At 47.5% G+C, this 27,500-nt stretch overlaps 1 protein-coding gene across 1 annotated transcript in view; it reads left to right on the plus strand.

Moving 5' to 3' along the window:
- Window positions 1-27,500, plus strand: part of akap6 (A kinase (PRKA) anchor protein 6) — a 161,663-nt gene that overhangs the window by 69,618 nt on the left and 64,545 nt on the right. Inside the window, exon 7 of the mRNA XM_035383451.1 lies at window positions 414-577. Within this exon, the coding sequence (XP_035239342.1) occupies window positions 414-577 (164 nt within the window). The remainder of the gene's footprint in view (window positions 1-413; window positions 578-27,500) is intronic.

A 27,500-nucleotide genomic window follows, 5' to 3' on the forward strand; every position in this document is an offset into this window, starting at 1 on the left:
TGTCTGCTCTCTGTCTCTCTCTCCCCTCTCTCTCACTCTATGAAGTCAATTCAATGTAATGAGCTTTATTGGCATGAAATACATATAGTACATATTGCCAAAGCAAACAGGAAACATACAAAAAAACAAGTTGTTTATCAGTATAAGTAAAACATGAACAATAGTTAATACTTCTAAAATTATACTTGGAGTTCAAATATAATAAAAATAAATAGTGAAAGTGTAAATTAAAAAAATTTAAAATAATAATAAAATAAATTTATAGAAATAATTTCTGTCAAATAATTTCTCTCTGTCTGTCTCTCTGTCTCTCTCTCTCTCTCTCTGTCCCTCTCTCCCTCTCTCTCTCTCTCTCTCTCTCTGTCCCTCTCTCTCTCTCTCTCTCTCCCCCCCCCCCCCCCCCCCGGTCCCAGGTCTCAGGGACACGCTGCAGATGATCGCGCAGCAGTGGCGGGAGCTGCAGCGGCAGATCCGCAGACAGCACTGCTGGATCCTGCGCGCCCTGGACGCCATCAAAGCCCAGATCCTGGCCCGCCCGGCGTCTGGGGAGGAGCTCCGCGGAGCCGCCAGCCCCAAGGTAAACCGGCCTGCGCCACGCCGCGTCCCCACTTCCTCTCCCTGCACCCCCACCCCACCCCCCCCACCCCCCCCGCCCGCGGCGATCCGGTGCTCGCTCAGCAAAATAAACAAACAGAGCGGGAGCACGGGAGGGGGCAGCGCCATTAGCATACCAAACAGCGCGAGTGAAGCTATCCAGTTAGAAGTCCTTTAGAGTGGCGAGAACATGCCTTCATGTGCATGATATGAATATCAGATTTGTCTTTAATGAACGCTAAGGCCTGCGAGGTTGCATGAATAATTAGGGAAAGCAAACATGCGCCGCACACACACGCACACACACTCAAACGCGCACACACACACACACACATGTGCACTCACACACACTCATACCCACACACACGCACACACTCAAACGCGCACACACACACACGCACACACACATGTGCACTCACACACATTCATACCCACACACACGCACACACACGCACACGCACACACACACACACACACGCACACACACATGTGCACTCACACACACTCATACCCACACACACGCACACACACGCACACGCACACACACACACACACACGCACACACACATGTGCACTCACACACACTCATACCCACACACATGCACACACACACACGCACACACACTCAAACGTGCACACACACACGCACACGCACACACACATGTGCACTCACACACACTCATACCCACACACATGCACACACACACACAAACGCACACACATGCACACACACTCCACACACACACACTCACACGCACAAATATGCACTCACACACACTCATACCCACACACATGCACACACACACACAAATGCACACACATGCACACACACTCCACACACACACACTCACACGCACAAATGTGTACTCACACACACTCATACCCACACACATGCACACAACCAACACAAACATGCACACACACATGCGGCACACACACACGCACAACACACGCACACACACGTACACACAAACACACACACGCATGCACACACATATGCGCACACACACATGAATAAGTGCAGTCATTTGATGCTGACAGTATGCAGTGCAATATTCAGTTTATGCACCTTGCACTGTACCGCTGAATTGCATTCTGGGTTTTTGTGATGCGCTCTGTTTGTAATTAGCAAACGTGTTGGAGTACATAATTATGCCGGAGTTTGACTTCAGGGGAGACCTTCAGTGCCCAACTGTACAAAGAAACATCTTCCTCCTGCTTCTGCATTAAAACCGCAACTTAAATAGGATCAGGGCATTAATACACTACTGGATTTCCCAAGGGTGCAGATGCAGTTTGGAAGTCAGAACTTTAGAGATCATTTTTGGCTGTAATCTCTCCATTTGATCTCCAGCCAATGAGATGAGTCCTTAATCACCTTCCCCTCCCCCATCAAAAAAAAAGAAGAGGCCACTTTCTCTGTCCCTTCTTCACCTGGTACATTTCGCAGGTAAAAGCGCCGACCCCGTTGTTACGGCAACGCAGATAATCTCGCTGCTTTTAAATTGTTTTGTTGCAATTATAAATCAGCACAATCAGTGTGATCAGTCAGCTCTGACATCCATTAGCCGCTCGGTTACAGCAAATTAACAAAGAGGGGAGCCGGTGATTCATTATCTCATTGCTGTTAATGACGATCAGATGCATCGCCTAATTAGAAGATGGCCATTGTAGCGGGAGGAAGGTCAGGGACGGCGCTACAAATCTCCCAGCAGCCTGTGTGTTTAAGCCCTCGCCGCGGTGGCGGGGGGTCGAGTAAACACGCGCCGGGATTGGCTGAGGGATCTGGGGAGGAGCCGATATCGCCCGGCGGACTTAGCCGTAGCCGCAGATCTGAGACTACCACAGTAACACTTGTCCGCAGTGGGCTTCTTTTTTTTTCCTTCCACGGACTACGTTCCTGTATTCAGAATGCGATTGGACGCGCGGGGGAATCGCTCGTTCCGATAAATAAACCGCGATCGGAGGTCGTTACCGTTATTCCATCTCAGGTCCGGTATCGCTAAAACGGTATGGGTCAGTGTCGTAGCGGGATGAAGCAAATGAAATGAAGCCGGTCGAGTGGAGGGGGGGAGGGGGGGCGAGGGGGATTAACGTGGACGCAGAGGGGTCCGGCTGGAACGACCGCGTCCTTCCATTTTCTTGCGCGATGTCGGCCACGCCCACTCCCCGTGGCGGGCCGCGCCGGACCCAGCCGCAGTGCGTTGGGCGTGGACAGGCGAGACGGGGAGACGCTGCAGACGCGAACGCGCCCGCCTCTCCGGTTCACAGCGTCAGTCAGCCGCAGAGAGACAGCAGCGGGGGGGGGGGCCTCGTGGGGGGTTTTCGACCGTACGACAAAAAACAAAAAGCCCCCGTCGATATCGGCTCACAAAATACTGAAGACCGACAAGACCGCGTGCCAGATGTCTCCTGTAGACTCGCCGCACGTTTCCAGTCTTACTTCTGGCTGACCGAAGGTCCTCAGCCTCCACAGGCACGTCCCACCCAGAGGCAGCGGCCTATTAAAAAGCGCCCTCCACGCTGTCATAAGCTACACGTCGGCTTGCGTTTCCCTCTTAATTTCAGGATTTCGGGGTTGTGCCGCTGAGAGACTTCCTGCCAAACACCGATAGGGTCCCTCTGGGTGGGGCCTTTCATGTTTTTCCTGTTACAAATGCCCAAATTCCAGGTTCAAGAAAATAGCCACAGCGGCCACGCAAGCAGGCAGTATCTCTTAGCCTCACACATATGGTCAGGCTTGGTTTTTTGCTCTGGCCTACATAATAACTAAGTCCTTTCTATCCCATGGCTGAATTAAGAGACTGTCTAGTCATATCTTTAGGTTGCCATGTTACTGGCGCATCTAATGACCTTTACAGTATATTGTGGCTTGCCCTCCCTCCGGTTCTGCAGTGAGGGATGGGATATAAATATTGGAGCTGGAGCAATTGACATATTAATTATTTAAAGCCTTAACTTCAAACCAGTGCTTTTGGAATTGCTCAAACTAGATTTTTTTTTTTTTTTTTTTGCTGGAGTCTTTGTTTTAAATAATGATTATATCATTCAGGGCATTTATACGAATAACTGTTAATAAACACACACAGAAAGATTGATGCGCGGTGGTGACGTCAGCGCGGTCCTTAAAGGCTAAAGGCGTCTTTTCGGACGACGCGCGCGCGATAAATCTGCGGACGCGAGAACTTGTCAGAACGCCGAGGAATCGAAGACGGCGAAAATGACGTCCCGGGCCTCACAGAGAGAGAGAGAGCGCCTCGCGGCGTTATTAAATCACATATACTGCGCAGGACCCCGATGAAAATTAATTACAATATTAATTACACGCGGGCGAAAAGTTTAGTCAACTAAAAAAAAAAAAAGTGACTGACAGGCCCGATAAAAATGATGTCGTATTTTGGTTGCAGTTCCGGCGTTCCTAAATTAAGCGGTGGCGCTGCGGCGTCGTTACGGGACGCGATAGCGGAACGCCGCTCGGAGGCAAGCGGCCCCGCGCTCGCGGAATTAACGAAAACACCGATTTCAAACTTTTACTCCTCCTGTAACGACGTCGCGCCCAGGCTGATCGCCCTTCAGACGAATTCGGCGAATTAACGAGCGTCGCCCCCGAACTTAAAACGTTAAAAGCGAAGATAAATTATCGAAGCGGCATCACGAGGCTGTGTGTGGGGGGGGGGGGGGGGAGGGGGGGAATATGGCTCCTGCTCCAGCATCTTTTGAGGGAAAACTCTCCGTCGCCATTAATTACTAATCCGTAGGAACAACAGGTGCCCCGCGCGGCTATTAATTTGCTTGTGTAAAACAGCACACCTAAGAGCAATGCGACCTGTCACTCCGGTAATATACGATGTTATGAAGACGCTCGCATTGTCCCCAGAATGTCATTAAGGTGTGCATAAAGCAGAGCGAGTCTCTCCTGACAGCCATAACGGTTTGTTATTATTGCACTAAACATATGCTCTTGCCGTCATCTCTGTGTTCTTTTTTCCGCCGTCTGAATTATTTTAGACGGGACCATAAAGTTTTAACGGGGCTCGGATGCCGGGCGAATGGCAGTCCTAGGGGGCCTCTGTCCTGTTTAGTTATTCTCTTCTAATTAAATCGTTGAGGAAGATCATAGGAGCAAGAGATGCAGAAATCAAATAAACATAACAGTGTTTTTGTAACGGGGGTGGGGGGGGAGGAGGGAAGGAGATCGGAGGGCCTCGATTTGTAATTTGAATCGCTCTCTCCGTTGTTTTCGCTTCTCGGCGGTTTCCGAGGCGGAAGCGGTCTGCGGCGACGGGGCCCTCCGGCGTCTTCTTAGCGAGCGGCGGCGTTCGTGCGGAGGGTTGCCCGAAGGTGCGTCGCTGGGTCGAGTGTGGAGGAGCCGCTTGTCCTCCCCTCCCGTCCTGCGGTCGCGGCTCAAGGACCCGGGAGTGCAGCCCGACTCCTAATAACCGCTCAACACCGGACAGCGGGCGATTCGACGAGAACGTGACAGCACCCCGACCTGTTTATTTCTCTTTAACCGCACGAGTACCCCGGAAAACCCGAGCCTTCCTTGGCTCACGTGCTCCAGAAGCGCTATCTCGCTGTTGCAGTGACGCGTAGCAGCCGGCATGCGTAGAATCCCGCTGACTTTACCCGTGTTTCGTGCCACACCGGTACGAGGCAGCCTTGGTCCGCGTCCGCGGTTCACAGGACTGCCGAAAAGGTCTTCGCTGGAGCCGGTTGTAACGGCCGCGGCAGGCGGTGGCGGGCGGTGGGGTCGGTGAGCGGCGGCCATGTTCTCTGTCACACGCCGGAGCTCGCAGACACGCCGGCATGTAAAGGCCAGGGTCGTCATAGGCCGTGTTCAGGAGCGGAGAGCTGTGCGAGGGACAGCTTAACACGCCGGCACGTTCCGTGCTCGATACCGGGCCCACGGTTAGCCTCGGAAGTCACCAGACCTTTTCGCGCCGATTCGAAACGGCCACCGCGGCAAACCCTGAGAGCGGTCGCTCCGTTAGTTACGCGCGCCACCTCCCTAAAGAGGATTACGGAAAGAAGGCGTCTCTTCGAGTTGCCGGGTAACCCGCGTCACGTGTCCCCTCGGAGATTCCCAGACAGGAGGGCTCGCCTTCGGATCCCGAAAGTTAATGCCGAGGTGCGAACTCTCACCCCCGCGGCGTCCGCGAGCGCTCGACAGAGCCGCCGCTCCGTGTTAGCACGGTCAGCGTGACACGGGGCAAATGCTCCTAGCGCATTACCGCCCAAACACAAGGACCCGCTCCCACCGTGGCGTGCTGCTCCCTTACACTAATCTCTCATTGTGATGCCAATTCCTCGCTGATATTCTCAGGGAGCAGAAGAGGAAGGTTGCCACTTTTTCATAAGGCCTGGTCGTCTCACTCATACAGTTAAAGGGAGCCCTTCCTGGATGTGTCCGGAATCTAGAATCTTCCGCAGTTCCATCCATTTTGAACTGTGACTGTGTACCTTTGCCACTGGGTTTCTAGACTAATGGGCATGTGCGAATATGCCTATGTATGCAGGCCATAGGCTCCCTGTGTGTCCGACTCACCTGCTGTGTACAACATGAGATCATATGGTGGGGTCTGATACTCTCACGCACACACACACGCTCACACTCCTGCATACACAAACGCTCATGCATATGTACACAGACTAACACATGCACGCTAAAGTGCTTGCCACTGCGTCCGCGGACATGCGTGCGCACGTGAACGCGCAGACGCGCACACCAGCGCGTAGAAACGCCCAGGACGCGCTCCGGAACACGCGTCCCAAGACGCTCCCGGTCGATTTTTTATTTTTTTTTCCCTCACGCGCGGCGCGATCGATCAGCGCGCGACGAGAAGCGTCGCTATCAGCTTTCTATTTCCCTCCCCGCTCTCGTCGATGAAAATTTTATTAGGACAAAATCCATAAAAATTTATCATCTCTCATGAACCGGCCTCGTCGCCGCGCCGCCGAAAATGTTCAGCGGTCCCGTCCTTTCAAACGCCCCCCCCCCCCAAATAAACCCAAATAAACTATCCGCTCCGGCCCGCTATGTGGTTTTGAGGGGCCAAGTTTGGCCGCTCTTTCGGGGGGAGGTTCTCTGGGCTCCCCCCCCTGAGCGCGTGGGTATCGACGTCGCCCCCCGCGCGCGCGCGTAGCCGGAGAGCCCGGTTCCCGCCGCGGCGTGAACGCGATATGTATGCATGCATGTAAAAGCGGGGGAGCCCTTATCTGCGGCTGATGGGGGACAGCTTGTCTGCCCCCGGGGTGCCCATTTCACCTTAGCGGGCGAAGCGACCGCGGCGCAGCGGGGGTGCCCCGACTCCGTCGCCCCCGCGCCGGGCCCCGGCGTACGCTAACGAGCCGGCGCTCTGCATACGGAGCAGGCCACGCGGATATCAAAGGGACCCGGGCTTATTATCAGCCAGAATGAAATTAAGGGAAGTATTAGGAACCCTTATCAATTTTTTCCCTGGCCTCTGCTGTGGAACTCCCAGCATGCCCTGCTCCCGCTGATAGCAGCTCGTGTGCGGATCAAAGGTCCAGCTTTTAGTGCACCTTTTTAGTAAGGTGATGTACTTCAGTGTTTTTTTTTTAAGGTAGTATTTGTTTTAATTGAGGTATTTACTGTACACATCCCCATCGTGCAACCTTAAATTAAATATCATTTGAAGTGAGTAATACCTGAATTCTGTAGTCTCAGACTGAGGCCTGTCCTTGAATGCGTTCACCTTTAAGGGGTTCACGTGATTTCACTCAAATTAATATATATACGTACTTTGGTGATTATATACCTTGAATATAAAAAAACATAAAAGCAACTGGATGATATTACATTTTAAATATCGCATTAAATATTTATTCTTAAATTCAAGGACAGTAGTTAAACAATAGTTTGACTTATGGTCACGGGTGTATGAACACTTGTAGTAGCTTTATAGGTTAAGAAAAATAACACAAACGATATTATTTCTTCTCTTCCAAAAGAGAATAAAACAAAAGACAACTCGTCAGTAAACCGCATCAGTCATTTTAATGAAAATAAACGTGTTGAAATGTTCGTTAGAATGTTGACCCATCACATTTAAAGCAGCGCAGGCTTTTCATGCCATTGGCAGCCTCGGCCGGGAGTCCAGCAGGGAGTCGCGCGGTCGGCCAGCGCGCCGCCCTGGGAGGGAGCGTTTGAGCCCGCAGCGTTTCCGCGGCTACCCCACCGCTGTGTGGCTAAACTGAAGCGCGGACCGCGGGGCGCTAGCAGCAGCCGCTGTCAGAACGCGTTTCGGGGGACGGTGTCGTTAGCCTTTTCGCAAACGACGGCTATTAAAAGCGCTGGGGAAAGGAACGCGATGCAGCGATGAGGCAGGCCCTCCTCGAATCGACGGCAGCGCCCTTCAAGGAGCCGTTTTCCACCCATTCCGCTGCTGAGGGATTGAAAGTGAGCCCAGGACCGAATCGCCTTCAGGAGATCCTGTGAATGCCGTCACCTCTGCCCTCCTGTTGGGTCAGCGACGGAGCTCATCGCCAAAAGCGACCCAAATTAGCCCCAATGAGCCAGCGTTTAGACGGCAGAGAGGAAGTAATTCCCAAAATAAGTGAAGAAACGACCCGGTGTGATTACACAGATACGATGCACATTGTGCAAGGTGGGGGGATTGGGGGGGGGGGGGTGGTTGGGGGGCGTGCGAGCACGGCTAGCTCGAAACGCTCCCCGGCCCGTCAAACCGTAATGCGTCTTTTTTTGGCCAGGCATCGCCGCGCTCCGGCTTGCGTAGAGAAGAGCTGCACCACAACCCCCCCCCCCCCCCCCCCAGCGGAGCTGCTGAAGCTGCATCTTAGTTTGCAAAGTGCGCGCGTGGCAAAGTCCGCTTTTCGCTAGCGTAGCCCGATGTTGCATCAGCCACGCTCGTTTTCTGCAGGCAGTGAACGCACAGCTAGCCGGGTGTGCTACGATTCAGGCAACCCCACTCGGGTCGCGCCTTACCGCAGGGAGTGTCCGCGCGTCGTTTTCGCGGCGAAACTGTCCTTTGGGGTCTGCCGAATATGCCGCGGCCTGCGGAACACCCGCGAATCGCTCCCGTAACGAAAGTTGCCGCAACGGGGCAACATGTTACATTAGCTGGAACACATACTCACAGGGAAAGCTAGTTATGGAAAAATCTCTAAACTTTTTTAAAGGATGTGGGTGTGTTGGTGTTGAAGGTGAATAAAACAGACAAAACTAGAATCAGCAGGAGGTGAGGGGGACTTGAGGAGGTGAGGGGATCTTGAGGGGGTGAGGGGGACTTGAGACCCACCGGTGGAGCTTAGATGGGTGGTCTTCCCGGCCCACAGACTGGGGGGGGGGGGGGTACGGCCCATCTGCACAATCAGCTGAGGGGTCAAACCCTGTTACGCGTCTCCCGAACGGGGCCCAGTCGGGGGATTGGGCCAGCACCTCCCGCCATGCATCTGCCGCCCTCCTAAATGTTTCAAACTAAATCTGGAGCTCAAAGAAAGAGGCGGTTTTTTAAGCGCCTTCCAGAACTTTCCGTGCGCATTAGCATACAGAGCCACCCGAAATGCAATTTATAAAGCCAGCAAAAAGGACAGACTGCCTGCGCCGAAGGCAGTCCCACAATTGAAGCACATTTTTTTTTCCGAGACAAAAAAGTGATACTTAATGCTTTTTCGCACACGGTTGTCAAATATTTAATTACGAGGATTACGGAAAAGAATATTAATGTTCGGCCGCAGATTATTATGCTACAGCTTGTACTTGCGTGCCGGATTTTTGCAAGGGAGTTAGTTGGTGTCGAACAGCAATGTGTGACAAAGGGCTAATGAATGTACTCTGTGTGTGTGTATGTGTGTGTGTGTGTGTGTGTGCGCGTGTGGATGTGTGTGTGTATGTGCGTGTGTGTGTGTGCGCATGTGTGTGTATACATGCATGTGCGTGTGTGTGTATGCGTGCATCTGCAAGTATGTGTGTGTGTGTTTGTGTGTGTGTATGTAGGTGTGTGTGTGTGTAGGTGTGTGTGTGTGTGTATGCGTGCATGTGCACGTGTGTGTGTGCAAGTGTGTGTGTGTGCGAGTGTGTGTGTGCGTGTGTGTGCGAGTGTGTGCATGTGTGTGTGTGTGTGTGTGTGCGCGAGTGTGTGTGTGTGTGTGTGTGTGTGCGAGTGTGTGTGTGTGTGTGTGTGCGTGTGTGTGTGCGTTCGCATGTGTGTGTATACATGCATGTGCGTGTGTGTGTATGCGTGCATGTGCAAGTGTGTGTGTGCGAGTGTGTGTGTGTGTGTGTGTAGGTGTGTGTGTGTGCGTATGAGTGCTCACGTGTCTGTTTCGGAGGGGGGTGGTCTTTGTTATTTGACCACAGTTATATATCACGCATATGTTTTTCCGGTTATGATTGAGGAGATGATAGCACAGACAAGGTTCTGGGCTGTTTGTGTTTATTTCACCTTCTGGTGCGACTGGGCGTGGAGACAGTTATGTCTGTTATGTGACCCTGCCTTCTGTCTGCTGAGGTGCCTGTCTGTTTCAGGAACATTAAAATGATGCCCTGGCGCAGACTAAATTTCATCGTAGCGCATATATTTCTTAGTCAGAGCTTTGCGAGGAGAAACAGGCCGATCGGCTGTTGTCTTCTCCAAACATTACATTACTCCGTCGGTCGTCCGTGGTTACGAGTGGAGCCACAAACGCTCCAGAATTCCTCGTGTTTAGCTTAATTTGTTTTGGGGTTTTTTTGTTTTTTTTTCAGTTCTGTTTTTGTTTTTTTTCATTCCCTTTCCTTTAGCTACATATTGCATTCGCTGAATTTCAGAATCAAAACCAGATTTGTATTTTTTATTTTATTTTTTTAGTCACACTGCACATTCAACACTTGGCACTGGGATCAAAGATTACCTGACCTGCAAGCAAATAAAAGCAGCATGGAACACTTTGGGCTGCAATTATTAGAATCTTAGTCGTTTTGGAAAACGCGAAACGCAATAGAGGGCTATTGCTTTGATTTCCTTTGTGGTTTTCGTGGTGTCCGCCTGCCAAGCCTGCAGATGTTTAATGAATCCTCTCAAACTAAATACAATAAGGTCTAATCTGATAGGCAAGCTCGGGATATTAGAACACAGCATGTCTGCAGAGCACTTGGAGTCTCTTACAGAGGAGCGCACGCTCAGTCTCAGTGTATAGGCTTCTGCACACGCTCAGACTCTGTATAGGCTTCTGCACACGCTCAGTCTCTGTATAGGCTTCTGCACACGCTCAGACTCTGTGTATAGGCTTCTGCACACGCTCAGACTCTGTGTATAGGCTTCTGCACACGCTCAGACTCAGTGTATAGGCTTCTGCACACGCTCAGACTCTGTGTATAGGCTTCTGCACACGCTCAGACTCTGTGTATAGGCTTCTGCACACGCTCAGACTCTGTGTGTATAGGCTGCTGCACACGCTCAGACTCAGTGTATAGGCTTCTGTACACGCTCAGACTCAGTGTGTATAGGCTTCTGCACACGCTCAGACTGTGTATAGGCTTCTGCACACGCTCAGACTGTGTATAGGCTTCTGCACACGCTCAGACTCTGTATAGGCTGCTGCACACGCTCAGACTCTGTGTATAGGCTCCTGCACATGCTCAGACTCTATGTATAGGCTTCTGCACACGCTCAGTCTCTGTATAGGCTTCTGCACACGCTCAGACTCAGTGTATAGGCTTCTGCACACGCTCAGACTGTGTATAGGCTTCTGCACACGCTCAGACTCTATGTGTATAGGCTTCTGCACACGCTCAGACTCTATGTGTATAGGCTTCTGCACACGCTCAGACTCTGTGTATAGGCTTCTGCACACGCTCAGTCTCTGTATAGGCTTCTGCACACGCTCAGACTCTGTGTATAGGCTTCTGCACACGCTCAGACTCTGTGTATAGGCTTCTGCACACGCTCAGACTCTGTATAGGCTTCTGCACACGCTCAGTCTCTGTATAGGCTTCTGCACACGCTCAGTCTCTGTATAGGCTTCTGAACATGCTCAGACTGTGTATAGGCTGCTGCACAGGGCTTATGAGACTGGAACACAGCAAATTTTACTAATTTGAAATAAAGATTTTGCTATTTTTATGTAGGCCCCCTCCAAACCCAACTAAAAGGCACATGTTGGTTTTTTGTATCTATGCTGGACCAAAACAGTTACTTTTTTATAGTTTACTCTCCCCCCCCCCCAAAACAGTAGAAAGAAATATGTGATCTTAGTGAAATTTACATTTTCAAATCTTTAAATAGGGAATTAACTTTATGTTCTTAGTTTTCTTGATATTTACTTCTGTGCAAAGCCAATTAACGGCTGATTTCACACGATTTTTCTCTATTTCTGTGGATGGGCGTGGCCTCCTCTGGTGTTTGTGGAGATTGTGGTGTATTCTGTTGGTAGAAGCCAGTGGGGCATATTGCAGCCTGTTGAACATGCCTGGGCAGTGGTGGTAGTGTTCTTTCAGTGTGTTTTGGGGTCAGCCCTGTGACTCAAATGTGCACATAGAGGTACTGGTGAAGTCAACTGCCAAGAGGCCTGCCTCAGGTGTCCCCTAGTCTGCTGGTGTTTGGATGCCTGTTAAAATTATGTGTGTGTGTGTGTATGTGAGTGTGTGCATGTGCAGGTGTGTGCGTGTGTGTGTGTGTGTGTTTGTGTGTGTACATGCCTGCGTGTGTGGTTATAGTGTGTTGAAAGGGCTGTCAAGCAGTTTGTCAGTGGGTTTTATTAATTGCAATAATCATATTTTAAAACAGGAGTGAATTAACATTTTATTTTGTGGATAGTTCAAAGTAATACATTTAATAAATATGTGGTTTGGGGTATAGATTGTAAATGGAACCCAGAGACACATTGTGGTACACATTCTTGTTTATTAGTAAGACTCTGCCTTTGCCAGCTTGGGTGCTTTTCACCTCCGCAGTGCGTCCATAATAACACCGAATAATCAAAGGGAAACATTTATCACATACAAATGAGACATGCTGTTATCCCCTCTCTATCAGTATTATACAACACCATTTACAATTATTTATTTTGGGCCTTGGACCTGGACTATTGAGGATTCACTAAAAGAAGAACTTCACTATAAAAAATTGGACATTGGAAGTAAATTCAGAGGTTATTCAACCACCACAGACCATGAACAATTCACTTTAAATGCTCTTAGAAATCTTAATTAAAATAAAAAGTAAAGAAAAGTACACATTTCCACTCTCGTGAAATGACGTATAGCATTGACCTTCAAGCTATAAACCCTGTTCGTAATGTCAAGCTTGCACCTGTTTCTTGTATCGTACTCGCTTGCATGAAACGGTACATTTGTCGCCCAATGTTGGGCAGTCAGAAACACTAGCCGTTGTTTAGAATTTGAGGGAAATGTGGTGTAAAGGATTCGAATGTGCGGAGGGCGAAAACCAACTGCCTTTGCAGTTACCTCACACTGGTGAACCGCAGAGTCTGTTCGAGGCATTGATTAGAGTTTATGAGACGGGCGAACATATTTTCGCTTTCAACGGAGAATGTCACCCTATTCATCTGTACAATGTTTCGAAACCCCCCCGAGACAAATTGTTGGCAAGGTGCGGTGCCCGATGGAACGTTCATGGATATCTTAGCATCCGGTGTATTTTCACAAGGGTAATTTCCATGTCTAACTCCCCCTAACATTAAATCAAGTGGAAATCAAATTCATGCTCATACGCAAACTGTGCCAGCTTGAATTATCTGTAGCATATTTGGCGTGTCAAACATTTTAAATAGAAACCATTGAAATTTGAAAAGCCATTTACAAAAATAATTTCATGTATGCATGCCATTTTTAGTATACATTCATTATTTTATTACTTATATTTGTTGCATTTTCTTCAATGTATTAAAAATATTTTATAAATGAACACCCAAAGACATACAGATACACATTCAGAATGGATTTTTTTAAAACAAACTTTTATGAAATACAATTAAGGAATTACATGTCCATACATTTTTTAAATCAGAATATCTTCTAAAAAATGATCACAGTAATTCATGCAACATTTTACAAATATCATAGAGTATTACTGATTCTAATTCAAAATTGTCTTTCAATATTGTCATATACTGTATATCAAATTCAATGTATTCCAGAAAGCATACTGTATATATATATATATATATATATATATATATATATATATATATAGACACACACATAAATACATACATATATACATTTCAATTCATGTTTCCTGCTACACATAGTATGAAATACAGGCATCGCTCAGTATTCCATATTTTGTTTTAATCAAAAATGGAATCGTTAAACTTTGGCTTGGGGTGCGCAGAGGTGGAACGGTGGGCTGGGGGTTTTGGGAAAGATCTAGATCTTTCACTGCAGGGCCTGACGCAGGGACTGTTGAAAAAAGTCTGCATTAATAACTGCGTGAGTCTTCCTACTCCATCCACCCCGACCGAACAGAGCATTTACCCCTCAGTCAGTGTGGAATAATTGACCATGAATATTTAACCAGCCCTTGGTGAGAAGGATAGGCATCGGGGAAGCACTAGCCGCTCTCTGTAGTTTTAATATAGTAAAGGCTGCGGATGCAGGGCAGAATATGGCTCACGGTCTGCGGCGTATGGAAAAGACTCTCCCCTAGATCTCTTAAATCAGAACCTGAAACCGATGCGGTTGTGAAAAAAAAAAAGAAGTCAAGTGTGGGTTATTGGAGATTGTGAATTTGTGAGTGGGTCTTCAAAGCTACACTTAAAACTTATTTTTTACTCCATGGCTTTTAATTTGTTACGTTGTATGCATTCTATTTCTGTTCTGTAAATGCTTGCATCCATTATATGAAGTGTGTAGGTGTGCTAGTGTTTTATTTTGAATTTATATGTCCCGCACACAACACATTTAGACGTTCCAACCATGAATCGCACTTCGATAAAAACCGAGATCATGATAATTATTATTATTATTGTTAGAACACGCTGATGTGCTGTAGACAGAGACATCTACAGGAGTCCTTCGTCTTAAATCTGACTCTCCGCTCTGTTTACGCGTGAAACTAATGATGAGACACTGCCAGGCGCGGGCCGTTTATGTGTGCGCTTCCGCCGTCGAAGATCAAGTTAATGTACCTCGCTCTCGGCCCCGCCCCTCTTCCCTTCTCAGTGTTCGACTTTTTTTTTTTTTTTTAATCAAGAGTGCTTATAGCCAAGCTGGTAAACATAAAACTGTCGGGAATGTTATGAAATATCTGCTCTGGAATTACCTTATCATTGCGCTGATTTAACATGCCTCGCAGGTGAAAGACAAAAACATGTGCGATCATCCCTGCGGAGTCTTCAGTGAATGTCAGAGGAGCTTCATACGTCTTCTTTTCTCCCCCTCTTTTCTCCCCGTCTTGAAGTGATATAAAATTCTAATGTTTGCCCTCTGGTTCTCTCCTCCCTGAAATCTGGCCAAACTGCTGAAGGTAAGATCGCTGCCATGCATGAAAAGCAAAACAGGGAGGAAAGGGGAAGGGAAAAAAGAGTCAGTCGTGAAATATATTCCCTGGAAGGAAAAAAAAACTTAAGAAACGACGCGCAAAATTCCCGGCTCTGGCGTTTTTAATGGATATTTCTCGTACGTACGATGCAGTTTATTGAAAATTGGATCTCTTGCTGTGGCACGAGGCGAACCACGTGAGGTTTCTCTCCTCGCCCCCCACATTTGAGCTTTTTTGATGAGCCATAATTATTTCTCTTCAGATTTTATAGCGGGCCTTTGACAGATGCTCCGACTTGTAAAAGATTATATTATCTGGAAATCTGGCTATGTTGATTAGGAGTGCTTCTGTTTATGGTCGGATCGGCGCGGCTAATTTCGATGTAAAGACACAAGGGGAAGCGAGCAATCACGGCCTGGCTAAAGGAACAGGGACGGGGAGGAAAAACTCACCGTTTGTATTAATCTTCTTCAGTCCGTGACAGCGTGCGCCGGCTGTCACCCCCTGACAGAAACAAACCGCTTCCTCAAACGCGGGAAATGGAGGGACCGGGGCCGACGTCCTTGAATTAAAACACTGTGTGTTGCAAACAGCTGGCCGGCGCCGTTTGGAAAACAGCGGGGCTATAATTCTCTCCTATATCACGGAGGCATTTCCTTGTCTGTCTGTAAACAAAAATAAATGAAAGCGGAGGTATTGATCTCTCTTTGGAATCTAATGCATTGCGGAGCGGGGAGGTGGGTATTTGTTACGGCGTGACTGGCGCGGCCAAAAGAACCGTGAAAGGGGGGAGAGTGGGAAAGGGGAAATTTCTCAGATGATAAAGGCGGTCGGGGCAGGTTTAATTCCTGCCTGGGCCGAACGCGTCGGGCCGGGAATGGATGCGCTCCCGGTGCCGCGGGGAATCCGTCTTCCGCCCGACACCCTCCCCGGCGTTGCCGGAGACAAACTTTGGCAACCTCCAAAGTGGCAGCGCTTAGGAGCGCGAGCGCGGATCGCCGGTGCTGCGCGCGTCAATCCGTCATCGCCCCGGAACTTTGGAGTGGCCGCCGAGCTCGGGGTCGGAAAGGATCGTTTGAGAAATTGGATTTTCGAGCAGGGGAACTCCAACCCCGCAATCGGGTTATCATCAGACACAACGGGGTCTTTTGGCTGCTTTCCTTTTTCATTACTTCTACACCTGGTAAACTAGATTTCTCCGTGTGACCACTCCAATCATTCAAAAAAAATGTTCCCGTTATTCATTTTTCATTGACCCCCCCGTGCCCAGCGCTCCGGTCGAAATAGAGTGCCTGTTACAAAAACCACACGCAGATGTGCAAATGACGGATGCAAATGAATTCTTTCAGTATCGCAGAAAACATAATCCGCTTAATACCCTAAAGATGAATTTTGGGATAATGGTTTCGCGCCTCGATAAGGGGCCGCGGTAGTTGTCGAATGCGCTGCTCTGCTCTGTTTAGTAGGCTGGTCTGCTTTGCCAATGGGAATCTGTTACAGTCGAGGGACAGGCTCTTACCGGCTCCCGCATTGGTCATTCCACAGACGCCCCAGAGTCCTGTGTTTTGGATTAATGTTTGATTTATGTTCGCACTTTTATATTGAAAGCAAGTGGAGCGGTGTCCTTGAGTGCCGCTGTAAGTAAACCTGGACATTCTTAGAAGGAAACACAAAATAAACAAAAGGTCCTTGAGAACAGATCCCTTCCTCTGAGGGTGGAAGCAGTGCAGGTTTTTTAGAAGTAATGGTGAGGGAGAGTCGGTCCCTCGGGGTTTCCTGTGTGATGTCTGTCTCTCCTCTGTCTTCTCAGGGGCTGCTTGACTCCCCTGGTTGTACGTACCGACAATCCAAACTCGATACCGCGTGCGTTCGTGCTGCAGTATGAAACTTGCACACGGTTTCGAACACACTGTGTGTTTGAAATCATAGCTTTATGGTGCAGTACACGCCGTGTCAAAATTTTGCGCATCGAGCTTGAATTGTGGCTGCTGCAGCTTTGTATTTGTCACATATTTAAAATACACGCGCTTATCTTTCCAGATTGTGTTGTTAGGGTCGTAATTGCACTTAATGTAGTAGGGACTTGTCAACCACTCTGAACTGGACCATCACTTTGAACTTCATTCTGCATTTGACTTCAGGTGAATCGAAGTTGAATGGCTGAGCCTTGTGATTCTCATTGGAGGGTAAGGCACTACTGTAGTCTAGCAACACGAGACCCTCCAGTTACAAACTGGAGCCTCCTAGATATGCAAGTAAAGACAACTGAAAGAACAAAGCAATGATGCCCACTGAAAGCTTAAAGTGTGCTTTCACACTCCATCCCTATACGTGGGAACTGTGATTGGTTGACAGGCGGCTGTAGGGCCGCGGTTTGGCCAATCGTGATGTATCTCTCGTCTTTTTCGTGAATGGACAAGGTACGGAACGATGCTCGAAACGGGAGCTGTTCAGGACCAGGGAAATGACAGCAGCTCCTAATTGCTGGCCTAGCATATTGTGCCACCTACTTTTTAATTTAGAAGAAGGGAAAGGGAAAGTGGGAGATAAGTGGGACATCAATGAGTGGAGTCCCCTGCAGATATTTGCTTTTTACCCCCTGTTGTGTACACAATGAACTGGACACCTGGAAAGATGCACGGTTTCAGCTATGTCCGCTTAAAAACGCAGTAAAAATGCTACTAATTGTTAGTTGGTGATGAAGGAACTGAGATATTGTCCTAGGGAAAGGGGTCTTTGTTGTGTTAAAAGAAATTAACTCGAATTGCAAGAATTGAAACGTCGAGCTCTACAAACATGTAATAAAATTCGAAAACCAAGTAGTCCAAATTAAAGGTGCTTGCTTTGCAAAATATATGGTGAAGAGACCTTGAAAGGGGAAATAAATGTTGACTAACCATGTTTTGTCCTGGGCCTTCTCATTAAGCTCTTTTGGTAGTGGAAATGTATATCTGGACAGTCAATACTTTTTTTTTCTGGGAACATTTTTCTTGAGTGTAGCTTCAATCTACCAATGATACCTTAAAGGAAAGATTGTACCCAAGTAAGTGTGTGCATTTTATGGGATTGTTTTTTTTCCGGAATCTTAGCCATCGGTTGTCTGATGTTTTGAACAAGTGTAGAATCTTTAATTTGATTTACTTGCAAATGGCAGTTTTTTTCTCTCGTGTGACACAATTGCTTTCAAATTATGCTTAATTGCTCGGAATTATATGAAACGACCCATAATTATCTTTAATTTCCTTCAACATGTTAAGTTTTTTCCCCTCCCGTGATGTAAATAAATGAATATGACTGATCTAATTTTCTTGTTTTTGGAAAACTACGCAATGATGGATACGCGGAGAGATGCAGTCGGCACGCTAATGCGATTCTCCCCCTTGAAGTATATTTTCAATGATCAACTTTCACAGATTTTTTTTTCCTGAAGATAATTGCTCCCAAACAAGTTAGGGGGAAAATTAACACTTGTCCGGTTTTCATATGCCGCACCACCAACACTGTTACTGTGGCGACATCATGCGCCCCCTCCCCCTCACACACACACACACACACACACACACACACACACACACACTCCCATCCACCCACCAGCTATCGCATCAATCCAGCAGTCTTGGGCCATTAGCATCGGGATCAGCTATTCCCGACAGGGAACCAGCCCCACCAGAGCACCGGGGTGGTGGTGGTGGGGGGGAGGTGGAGGTGGGGGGGGGGGGGGGGGGAGGCGAGGGCCTCCATTTGGACAATGGAGGCCTCTTCATACGAATTCACTTACAAATCATATTTGATTTCATGCATAATTAGTTTGTCCATCAGAAGGCGCCGGCTCGCCCGCGCGCTGGAAGCGTCGGCTGCGGCGTCGCGGCGGGCTGATTCTGCCGCCTGCGGAAGAGCAGCCGATGTGCGTTAGAAGAATGGCGCGGTTCCGAGCCGCTGCTCAGGATGAGCCGTGGCGTCGTTTCCCGGCCCGGGCCTGGGACCGGCACCTTTTTCAGCGCTATAAGGCGCCCCCCGAACGCTCCAACGTCGGCGCCTTTCAATTTTTAACGGCGCTTCTGCCCCGCGGATTAAACTCGCCGACTTAATTATGTTTTAAAATGATATTTTAATTAAATATCAAGGTAAGCAAAAATGGATTTGAAAATAATTAATCAAACATCAAAAAAAAAAAAATTAAACCCTTTTTTTTTTCTGCTTGAGCAGCAGAAAAGTAAGAAGCCTTATTTGGGTCTCTTAGAGATTCAATCTAATTTAATTCTCTCCCTTCTCTAAATAAACAGTCCTAAAACCTTTTTTCATCTGGGGGAGTAGAGATGATAGGGGTAATCAATATTTCTAGCATTTTAATTAAAACCGTTAGTGGAATAAATCCATTTAATTATCAGTTAATGAAATACAAGGTCATTTACCTGACAGCAACTTTGAAGGTGGCTTACTGGCTGGAATGAGGCACAGCAGCCCAATGTCAGAGCCGTTTAGCTGCTGTCAGTGCTGAGGTTAAAATCCGTTCAGCTGCTTAACCCCTGGAAGTCCAGCAGTCTGCCCTTGTTTACAACCTGCTCTCAACAGAGGGATGAGCATGAAAGGAAAAGAGAGTTCTCGCATCAGAAGAGAGGCCTATATCTCCGGCGTGGTCAAAGCTGGACAAGCCGGCTGAGATACGATCACTGGGAGCGCGCAAACGAAGCCGCGATTAAAAGGGAAGAAAGGGAAGAACCAAAGAACAGGAAACCGGTAGAAATGGTTGTCTGTAGATGACAGTCCTTGAAGCCTAAAAAGAGAGTTGGTTCTTGCTCTGTGGTACCAGATGTTTACGCTCGGCGGGCATTCACAGCCGCGAACGGGTTTTGTTTCCCGAAAATTTGGAACGTCGGGGCTGAGCGTGAAAGCGAGGTTGGGGTTGGACGGGACTGGTTTGAGTGGCGGGTCAGACACCGCCCAGGGACCCCCGAGCGAGATGCTTTACCTAGATTACCCCAGTAAAGAGGCTGATTAATTGACCGGGAGGCACTAGAAACAGGTTCCCCATTCATTACGAAACTTGCTCTGGGGTTGCAGGCGAAACAACAAACAAAAAAAAATAAATCCTGTAAAAGCATCCAGGAACACAAACCCGTAGCACAAGTGTTTCTCCGGAGCTGTGGGGGGGGGGGGGGACAGTGCTGCTTTAACAGCATGGTTTCGACTGCTTGGAACAGATACCGCAAATAATAAATAGAGATACAATGGAGCAGAGAAATCGAATTTAACTTGGCCCAGAGCACTTACCTGGAATGTGTATATAATGTTCCCGGGCATTCGTCATCGCGAGTCGCTCCGGAGTTTTTTGTCCCGCTGCTAATGAAACAGTAAACTCGGCCCTTTGCATCACGTTCCAGCTTTACGCATCGATCTCTGCAATCGCTTCTTTGTCTTATTGCTGAAATCAATTTCCTCCCGCGGTCGCCGAGAAGAGCGCCGCGCCCTTTTAAAAGCAGTTGCTCCGTGGGTTTTTATTTTATTTTATTTTTTTAGCTCCAGGTCTCCTCACAAGCGTTCGTAATGCCACGCCCATCAAGGCCAGCGGTGTACGTTACGCCGATGTAGAGCGGGCGCGCCGTGCCGTTTTTTCCAAAGTCAAAAAGCGAAACGACGAATCGGACGGCGAATCGGACGGCGAATCGGACGGCAGATCGGAAGAGCGGTTGAGCGGCGAGGGTACCGGCCTCGGTCCACGGTTCGAGGCGCTGCCTTTTGCGCTCTGGAGCCAGATTATTCAGCGCAGACCTGAACGTTCGCTCGATGCATAATCGTGTAAAATGTGAGCTCCTGAATGGATTGATGACCCCTGGATTGATGACAGGTTGACCTTTCGTTGGACGTATCTCCGGTCAACCCAGATGGTTTATTTACATCTGGGCAACATCAATTCTCTCAAGAATATAGTTGATAGATAGAACAAGTAGAGCTAAGGCAACTAATGCTAATGCAAATAGGTTGTTATCAAATAGCATAGTATTAGTATTAATGTAACCTATCTTTGAATGCAAGATGTACTATGGCATATATAGAAAGCCTGTTGAGTATATATAGAAAACTACTATATAGGGTTGTATTTGTCAAAAGTCCAGATCACAAATATAGGCCCATCCCATTACTGTTACCTAAATTCAGGAGAGCATGCATGCCTGTCCTCCAACCACCAGCTTATTTCTTCTTCTCCACACTGCAATCCACCACCCGCAGTTTTATAGAGGGCTGAAGTCTCGTCCACCACAAAGAAGTGAGTGGACCTAGGAAGTGGTTTCAAACACTGGGATTTCCCACAGAGGAAAACTAAAAAAAATCTTATCTTCTCGTGAGAAAACAATTACGCAACCTCTTTCTCCTATCGCATGTCAGTAGATGGTAAAAAAAAATATGTTTTTAATTTTATCCTCTGATTTGCGAAATCGTTAAAAACCTACCCAACAGACATATTTAGGCCATCATGCTCTGGGGCATGATGAGGGCTCGCTGATGTAAATGTCTGTTGCGTAGTTTTTTAACGATATCGTAAATCAGAGGATAACCTATTAAAAATATTATTTTTTACAATTAACTGATATGCGAAACGTGTCATTTGGAGAAAGAGGTTGCATCCTTGTTTGCAGCAAAGAGGGTACAATTGCAGATTAGCAGCCAAGTTAGGTTAGCCAAGTAAGTTAACCTTAGTTTTAACATTTCATCAAAATAATGATAATGATGATGATGATACTGATTATTATTATTATTATTATTATTTTCAGATTAAGATGCAGTAAACAATCACACAACCGTGTGAAATAAAAAAGATTTACAGATTAAATGGCAATTAAAGCATGTGTCTTTAACACATTTTCAAGGTTGGTTAGTGAGGCAGAGAATCTCAAGGGAGACGGTAATGAGGCGTGGGCAGCAGCGAAAGGAGGCGTGGTCACCAAAGTGGTGGCTGTGGGTTTGTGGAGCGGACAGATCTCTCCATGTATCCATCATTCTGAACTTTAAGGACTTCAGGGAGCAGTGAGACACGGTGGAACGCATAGATAAACATGTAGGGTCTCCCCCATGGGCTGCTTTGTGCCACTTTTAAATATTATTGCCAGAATGATTCTAGCAAAGCAGGTTCTATCTGATACCGAAACCTGAAATATATTATTTGAACCATTTTGAAAATGTCAGTATTTATTAGGATTTTTAGAGGTATGGCTAGTCCATCCAGGGACCTGTCTTTTGCGCAAGAACTGAATAGCAGTCAGTTCAGCAGCACTGCTGGGAGAGTGAAACGTGAACGTATTCTACAAACCGAAATCTCGCAGCTTGATCTTGTGCCTGTTTGCTTGTTATTATTTTCTTTACCACAATTCTCTTTGAACATGTAGCTCTTTCATCCAATACCTAAAAGCCATTAATTTATGTTTCCCCCAACTCAAAGGAGGCGAGCTGAGGTAGCTCCGATAGCAGCCTCTACTGATTTAGCATTAAGATCAGATTTTTTATGTTACTTAATTATTTCCTAATTAAAGTTTGCATGTTAATTAAAATGGTGGCTAATGTTAATTACCTATATTAATGGATTCTCGTGTAACACCTGCCTAAAGCGATTGGCTCGGTTTTCAAAATATCTTCATCTGAGCTGTTTGCTGGATGTCGTCTTTTCTTTTTTGAAAAACGCTGTGGAATGGAAGTCGCAGAGGGGGTGCGGTGGGGAGTGGTTACCAGGGAGCCTTCTGCAGCAGGTTGCTGTGAAGTATTTCGACCAGCCATTTTTAACATGATTTACTTCTAAGAAATAGGGGATTGGGGTGGTGCTGGGCAGGGGGTGTGGGGTGGGGGGTGGGGGGTGGGGGGGGGGGGGGTTGTGAAACACAGTGTACCTGCACCTTCAGTAATATTGTATATTTCACGGTGCATGTACTCCCCGTGTGGCCTTGGTTGAAATTCTCTGGTTGACAAATTCTCAGGCAGGAGGGGCGGGGGGTCATTATTCTATCAAAATACAAGAGGAGCACACAATCAATATACCCCCTCCCCAGCCCAAACCCTGAATATTGCCCTCACCTGAGCTGGGTGTCTGTAGCTGTTTAGACTCCTTGGAAGCAGGGATCAGCGATTAAATGTCACCTTTCAGCAACAAAATTAAATAAGAAGCAGCAATTTGGCTCCTAGCAATTGCTAATTTCACGCCCTGATAAATGTTGCAGGAGCTAAACCTTTCAAACTCCCTCAGATATTTCTTAAAGGTGCAGTAGAGAGAGCTGCCTCCCCACTCTCCACTCCTCCTGCCGTCGTCCTGAGTCAAGGGCAAGAGGACGTTCCCCCCCCCCAAAACACATCCTTTAGCTTCCACAGTCATTCCGTGTCCAGGTTGGTCTTTCGGCTCCTGCCTTGTGGATTGGGGGGGGGGGGGGTGAATAAGGAAATGGCTTGGGGGGTGGGGGGGGGGGGTCAACACGCGGTCGCGTTCAGGAAACGCTCGTTCCTCTGACGCTGCTTCGGAGCGCTTCCAAAGTGAGGGAGTGAGTCAAAAGTAAGCGACTCTGCACGGGTCATTACGTCTGAAGTGTCTGGCTCGCTCTGGTGACATGCTGCCTCTCACCACAAAATTAATTCCACTGAATGTTTAATCTCGTCCTGATTGTTGGAGAATTATACTGCCCATCACCAGAGAGAGGGCAAAACCAGGCCATCTACTCCCTCTCTTCCCGCGATTCCGTCTGCCTGCACAAAGTAACAAGGGCAAACTTGTGTGTCCCCATGATTCCTGTAGCGCCACGCGTTACTGACAGTGAAAGACTGGTCAGTTTTTCTTCTACTTCGTCTCGGTTGTTTTCTCCTTTCTCCTGGTGGCCCGGTGCACGGTGTAATACCACAGGTTCGGTAGACCAACCAGATGGTCAGCACTTGAATTCCTTCCATCGTCTCTATTTCCTCTCCTAACTCCAGAAGGTTCTGGTTGGTAACAGGACTTTCATGAATATTCATGAAAAGGCGTGTCCAAGGACAGAACAGGCATTGTCACAACATTACCCAGGCCCCATAAATAGCATCTTATGAATATTCATAAGATGCTGCTTAGATGTTTTAGATTCAGTGCTAGGTTGAGGGAACTTTAAATGTTAAATAAAACGGACCTGGGTCTATAGAATCTGCAGTGGGCTCCAGTAACTCCAGCTGAGGATGTCCTTTGAGTTTCAAACTCCACTTTTTTCCCCCACCGTGCTCATCACTGGTGTCAAACTTCCGATGAATTTTTCCAAACGCTTTCTCACAGCGGGAAGCACCAATCCCAAAGCTCCGTGGATAGTCGCAGAAATGTAATCGAAAATTAACGGTCTCCGGATTTCATTAAATAGCCTTTGACAGAATAAATAAACAAAGGCAAATGAAATCAATCACTCCCTGCAAGCTTTCGCTTGCGAAAGCTCCGATAAGCCCGTGAGAAAGGAGGGTGTTCCTGTCAGACGACGTGCTGTAATAATAACCGTTATTTTTGCCAATAATATCCCAGGGTTCATGTCAAGAGACCACACCACATATTAAACCCAGACTTTATGGCCAGTGATTTGAAAGTAATAGTTTTCAAATGAGTTTCATGTGTCCAATGGCTCCTAGGAGGGTAACTCTCGTGAAATACCCGTTTTTGCTATACAAGTTTCAAATAGAATTGCGCGAGAGTAGATCTTTTTCCCTTACCTTTGTCCGGGAAAACACTTAAGATCTTCGGAGTGGAATTCGTTTATCTTATCGGAGATTATTATTTCGGATGGGCGAATGGTTCCGCTCTGGATGCTCAGTGTTGGGAAGTGCAGCCCAGCTGTCGCGCGCGTAAATTTATGGGATCCTGTAATGGAATCCCGGGCTGTTAGCAACTCCTGCTCAGACCCCACACAATCCCGGTCAAATTTATTTTCCGAGCATGCATCCGCTCCTGTCTGATATAGCCGAGACACACCAGGACGACCCTGATGGGAGAATTTCAAACAAGCCAATGCATGTACAGGGTGTTTTGAACAGGAGGAGTGTGTGGGGGGGGGGGGGGGGGCAGCTGTGGGAAGGCGGTGGGGGTGGGGTGGGGGGTGTGGGGTGGGGGGCGACTTCCCACAGTTTTCAATCTCGCAGCGATGCTTCCTGCATTCAGAAACGATGATAAAGAAATAAACGTTGTGTTATGTCACATTGCTTAAATGTACAGTTTAAGAGGCGTCCTCGTACCAGGCCACAAATCTTTGTATCGTCGACAGTGTTCACCAGAGGCGCATGTTTCTCTTCCTAAATTTATATTGTTCTCCAGCTGTTTCAAATGAGGCCCATATCCTGTTTGCATGGCATCCGCAAAATTCCTTTTCTATTTTTTATTTTTGATCTGGGAAGAAAGGGAGAGAGAAAGGGAAAGCAATTTTGTTTTGATTTTTCAGAGATTCACATAAATTTGCTTTTTGGTTTTATTGGAAACATGTGGCCAGCAAAGAGCCTACGGACCTTCTTGTCTGCTGTTCTGTCCGAAAGCACTTCTCCCCCTACGCCGTCGTCCAATTTAGACGTTGTCAGCAGCAATCCTGACTTCACAGATGTGTTTATATTAAACTTCTGTGTATTTTTATTGAGGAGCCATTTTTGGATTGAAACACTTTACTATTCCTTGCTTGCCGGACCTTCAGAATTGAACTTGCATTGTGATTTGGCTGTCTCCAGCTTCTGTGTGCTGCTGCCTTTTCCGTAATAGTGTTTGCCAATTACCCGCAGTCACCTCACCGTGTGTTTGCTTGTTTTTCAAAGTGCCAAAAAAGGAGCTGTTGATAAGACTGGAGAGAATTGAAAAGCCACTTTCAATCCATTTTGTTCTTAAACAAGGAGAATTTGAGCGTTGGCATCTCAGTGATGGACATTCCAGAAACCATGATAATTCTTGATATGATGCTGACCTTTTAAATGAACCTAAATTGATTGCCAAAAAGCCAGTGAGTTTGTTTGGAAAATTGAAGTTTGTATAGTGACTGGTTTGCCAATGGGGATGCCTAACAAATCGCTGTGCTACCATTGGGCAACTCCTGTCTCCCAAGTATGAAAAGCACTCTTTGAAATACTTTGATGCCAGTACGTTGAATCGCGCATAAGTAGTCTGTATTTGAACATGAGCTGAATTACTCCTGTTTTCCTATTATTCCCTATTTACAAGAATGTAGATATTAGGTTTAAAAACCCAGTATTTTCTCAGTTTTGAGCTCTTTTGGCCTGACCTTCTAGTACATTCCACTTCCCAAGACATAAAAGGCTGTGGTTGCTCTTAATCATGTTGTGTACTTGCATTCACCTCAGATTCCCTCCAGAGTAGCAAGCGTGTGATCAAGAAGATGGGAAGAAAACCTGAAATCTAAACAAACCTGTTACGACTGTAAAATTTCACCTGTTACCCAACCACAAAAACTTAAATTAGGATTTGAGGTTGACTTGAAGTGTCAGTTAAAAACATCTAATGTACATCAGCTTTTTCGTTACTGGTTTGTTGATACTGGTCTATAGTGTAAATTCTCTGAACCACTGGGAATCTTTCGATAGATAGCATTTCCTCTGCATTGTTGCTTGTGGTGTCACTTCTGTTGTTTGTGGTTTGCTGTACCTTATGCGTTTTACTAGCTTTGTGTAATGAGAGTAAACAGTTTTGAAAGCTGACATGAACGGGCTCATCGGTGTCTGTTCACCGGTCAGCACAGCTCGCCCTGACACGGAGGAATGTGAGTCATAGGTGGTATCCGTGTATCATGGCCTGACAGAACTCGAAGGAAGCACCATGTCAGGGTCTTCTAGCCACGGCCTCCAGCGACATAGCAGTATGTGCTGCAGGACTGTGTCTCTGGGCGTGCTCTGGTGAACACTGGCCCGGTTGATGGGTTTCGGGTTCCGTTTGGGCGTTCTGAGGGCGAGCGTGCGTTCGGTTCTCTCGTTTGATTTCTCTTCTCCCTCGTCCTCCTCCTCCTCCCCTCATTGTTTTCGGCCTCTCCTGGGCTGGAGGGGGAATCCGATGCCGAGCTGAGCGTTGCAGTAATCGCCCTCGGAGTGGATATTTGTATGAGGGATAAAAACGCCTCGGAGTTTATCCTTCACTGGGAAATATTGCTCGCTCTGTCTGTCTGATCTTATAAGGCAGTGCTGTTGTATTGACGTTGCTCTGAGAATAAGGAGGGGGGGGGGGTGGGTGGAGCTGGGGGGGGCTGTTTATAGTTTTGGGTATAAATTATTGATGTTTACATTTTATTATCCGGTGGGTTGATATAAGAAAGCTTACAGTAATCAAAACATTCCGCGTGTGAGGCGCGGGGAAGGGGGGAGACAGGTGACGACGGTGCCTATCTCATCCACGCGTGATTGACAGCTCAACCCGTGCACGCACCCCAAGAGACTTTCCAGTTCAAGAACTTTCCGGGGGCTGGTAAATTGGAG

This window comes from Anguilla anguilla, chromosome 1, assembly GCF_013347855.1.
Source record: "Anguilla anguilla isolate fAngAng1 chromosome 1, fAngAng1.pri, whole genome shotgun sequence".
NCBI lineage: Eukaryota > Metazoa > Chordata > Actinopteri > Anguilliformes > Anguillidae > Anguilla > Anguilla anguilla.